Genomic DNA, 3,885 nt, shown 5'->3' with positions numbered 1-3,885 from the left:
CTTTCAGTAAACCCTTTTCGTTAAAGAAGTGAGCTTTCAAGTGATTAGTTCAGGGAAGAGTTTATAAAGCACAATCAGGAGTAAAATGGGTGGATGTTGCTTGATTTTGGATGGCTGGATGCAGTCCTGAGCTTTTGAACAGAGTTGATTATGCCATAATTCAGACTGAACACCTCATAACAATACCTTGAAATTTCTCGAACAACTTAACTTAACAGAGCATCCAGGCGCATGAACAGTTTTAGGTTTACTTGAACCTTGGGGCTCCGATAACACGAGAGGACAAGTCGAAGCTATATTCTCGGAATCATTGACTTGCGAGACACCAGACCACACATTTCCGGCAATAGGGCCCATCCAGCTTTCGAACCACGTCCAGATGCAGATGGTTTTACTGGAGGGAAAAAGATTACGTGGCAGGGAATCGATTTTTTTGAAGGAAAGCAGCAGCCGTCGTCAGCCTTAAGACATCCCCAATCCACACGCAAAATATCCTCTTCATCCCTGTCATGATACGCACCTGTGGCTTATCTCCTGAGCTGAGCTCCTCAGTTCCCACTCCGTTCGTTTTCCAGCGAGCAATCGAACACGCTGACAGTAACTATATACAGCGTACGTGCCCATGACGCAGCAGCCAGGAGTTGGGTACACGGCAAGTTTTGCAGCTCCACGCGACGCGAGCACCGAAAACCTTTTATTACACTTTCACTTTCACGCTTGACTTGAGAAGAAAATAACCTCACAAGACAAGAGATCATGACGTGCTGCTCACAAGTTGCATCCGATACTAGTGTTTTTTGACTGTCGAACAGTAGTAACCTTGGAGTTCATCGCATATACCAATCTCAAAGTTCTATCCTTTTGGAGGCGTCCTGCGAGTAATGATAGGTTTGACCTCTATGCAAGCAAAACCTGCCAGTACAACTTATACGAAAACAAACGTGCTGGCTAGCGAAATCAATGTGAGCATTGCCATCATGGCCGTCAAAGTACACAAACATCATGGGTCCTTGCACATCAAGAATCTCAAACGAGACGAGACCGTTCCCACTGCCGCCTTTTCCAAGCACAACTACAGTTGCTACTACCAGTACATACAGTAGTCCTAATCCCATGTCACGGATCACGATGATGCTCTGTGTCCAAACTAACCATCATCAACTAGCAGCTAGAGAAGAGACACGAGGAGGAAACAAGTTTATCCGGTCACACGGCGTCCTGCGCCGGGGCGGGGCCGACCTCCGGCGTGGCAGCGGCGACCTGGTTCCGGCGGCGGTCGTCGAGCGCCTTCCCCACCTTGCCGCACGCCAGGCCGGCCCAGTCGTACCAGTGCAGCGCGACGTAGACGGCGAGGCCGGCGATGATGCCGTTGGCGATGGAGAAGGTGAGCGGCATGAGCGCCATGGTGACGAACGCCGGGATGGCCTCCTTCATGTCGCCCCACTCGATCTCCTTGGCCACGCGCATCATCATGGCGCCCACCAGCACCAGCGACGGCCCCACGGCCCACGGCGGCACGCTCATCAGCAGCGGCGAGAAGAAGAGCGACGCCAGGAAGAAGGCCGACACGGTGACCGCGGTCACCCCCGTCCGGCCGCCCTCCCTGATCCCCGCCGTCGACTCGATGTAGGTGGTCACCGTGGTGCTCCCGAGCCCGGCGCTGAGGACCGTGGAGCCGGCGTCGACGAGGAAGGCCCGGTACTCGCCCTCGAACCCGCCGGCCCCGTCCGTGAACCCGCCGTACTCGGCCATGGAGTACATTGTGCTGGTGGTGTCGAGGACGTCGACGTAGAGCAGCGTGAGCATAGCCACCCACACGCTGCCATGGCGGAAGCCACCGAAGCTGAGCTGCCCGGCCGTGGTCTTGATCATGTGGAAGTCCACCACCTTCTTGAAGTAGGAGAAGCCGGCATTGCCGGCCGGCGTGTCCGGGAACACGGTGACGCTGGTGCCTCTGATCCAAGACACGGCCGTGACGAAGACTATGCCGTATATCATGGCGCCCTTGACGTCCCTGGCGAGGCACGTGGCGGTGACGAGGAAGCCGGCCACGCCCAGCCAGAACGTGGGGCTGTGCAAGGTGCCGCCGAGGCAGGCGCCGGTGACGGGGTCGGTTTGGGAGCAGGCGGTGAGCGTGACCAGCGTGGACGGGCTCGCACCCACCATGCCAAGGCCCTGGTTCGCCTGGAGACCGGTGAAGGCTAGGAACAAGCCGATCCCGACGGCGGAGGCGAGGCGGATATTTCGCGGGATCATCCGCGCCAGCCTGGACCGGAGCCCGACGGCCGAGAGGAGGAAGAAGATGATGCCCTCCATCATGACGCCGGCGAGCGCGGTGCGGTAGGGGATGGAGCCGGAGCCGTGGAAGCCCACCATGTTGTAGGTGAAGTAGGCGTTGGCGCCCATCCCGGGGGCCAGCGCCAGCGGGAGGTTGGCGAGGGTGCCCATGGCGAAGGAACCAACCATAGCAGCCACAGCCGTCGCAACAATCAGGTCGCTCTTGGTGCGCGCCAAGCACTGCTGGTAACCCGGGTTGGACGTGCCCAGCGTGCACTCCGGCCCAGGAACGGCCGTGGAGTTACCCACCGGGCTGCAGTCGAGCACGGTGCACGGGCCGCCCGAGTCGGTGAGGATGGCGGCGTTGACGGAGATGATGTAGGCCATGGTGAGGAAGGTGGCGGCGCCGGCGCGCAGCTCCTTGGTGAAGGAGCTCTTGCGCGCCTCAAGCTTGAAATACCTCCCGACGCTGCTCGCCGCGACGGAGCGGTTGACGGCGGCCTCGGCCTCGGCGAGCCTGCGCCATGGCGCCGTCCCCTTCATGGCTGGGTTTTGCTCTGCTCTGATGTTTCTCGACTCTTGCTTAGGATATTAGGATTGTGCGAGATTGGTGGTGTTCCGAGGAAGAGGGTCCGTCCCTGCTCTTATACGAAAACACGAGTAGGGAGTTCGACGGAGGTGGGCCCACTCACGGCCCCTTTTCCCGGGAACGGCGCCCACACAGAATTTAGTGGGCCCGCCTTTCAGTTATTTATTATTTTTGTCCAAAGGAAACTCATCGTACTGGTACCACTTTCGTGACGCAAATGTCGCTGCACGCTTTCAGGAACTGGGGTTTGCACTTGGCAAGTTTTAGGTTACTTCTAACGTATTGTTTCTTAGTGCATGTCTTTTTTTAGAGAGATTGTAGTGCCTGTTGTACACAAATGTCTAGAACAACTATTTCCTCAAAACTCTTAAAAAAACTATTTCCACAAAAGAAAAAGTTCTGGAACAACTATCTTTTTTTTTTTTGCGAGTTTACAACACCTAGTATCTCAATATGTTGCAATTTATATAGATTAAGCATATAAATTCGTTGTGGTAGATAAGAGTTAGTGTACATGTATACATCAGTTTTGGTGCATTTCCGTTCTATAAGCTGCAAAGTGAAGTCGTACGATGCGTGTACACCAGTCCTAAAAAACACCAATACCACCTGTGTACCTGCTTGAATGAACTGGATACTAATGATCCACTAGGTTATGTTAATCAAAGTGTCTGGCTTCCCGCGAAAAAGTCAGAAGTTTGGCCAAGCCAAGCAGGCCACGAGATACTTTACGCTAGTATATTCCAACAATTCCAAATTATAGAGTGGGTGAAGGCACTCCAGCAGCCTGTTTGAATGAACCCGTAGGTAGGGTACGTACGCTTGTTTACATGGCAAAGTTGCGCGTTAAAAACACAAAAAGGAGTTGAAGACGTACTACAACGTTGGGTATATATCTATATCTCACAACTTGAGCGGGCTTTAATGATCTCCACCAGCTTTGTATAATTTCTGCTATCATGGTCCACGTGCCAGCCCATCATGCATAGCCCGCATATACTATCGGAATCCAGCACTCT

General features: G+C 54.3%; 1 protein-coding gene across 1 annotated transcript; it reads right to left on the bottom strand.

The window, feature by feature from the left end:
* Nucleotides 1–1,017: 1,017 nt before the first annotated feature.
* Nucleotides 1,018–2,877, bottom strand: LOC119286666 (adenine/guanine permease AZG2-like). The gene has a single exon (XM_037566088.1). It carries the CDS (start codon nucleotides 2,818–2,820, stop codon nucleotides 1,207–1,209), a length of 1,614 nt encoding a protein of 537 aa, XP_037421985.1. The 5' UTR covers nucleotides 2,821–2,877; the 3' UTR covers nucleotides 1,018–1,206.
* Nucleotides 2,878–3,885: the final 1,008 nt, after the last annotated feature.

The sequence above is a fragment of the Triticum dicoccoides genome, chromosome 4A (assembly GCF_002162155.2).
Source record: "Triticum dicoccoides isolate Atlit2015 ecotype Zavitan chromosome 4A, WEW_v2.0, whole genome shotgun sequence".
Taxonomy (NCBI): domain Eukaryota; kingdom Viridiplantae; phylum Streptophyta; class Magnoliopsida; order Poales; family Poaceae; genus Triticum; species Triticum dicoccoides.
This window is presented reverse-complemented; position numbering and strand designations above follow the sequence as displayed.

What these genes read in the sequence shown, in the direction of transcription:
- LOC119286666 (XM_037566088.1), bottom strand. Translation starts at nt 2,820, where the DNA reads ATGAAGGGGACGGCGCCATGGCGCAGGCTCGCCGAGGCCGAGGCCGCC.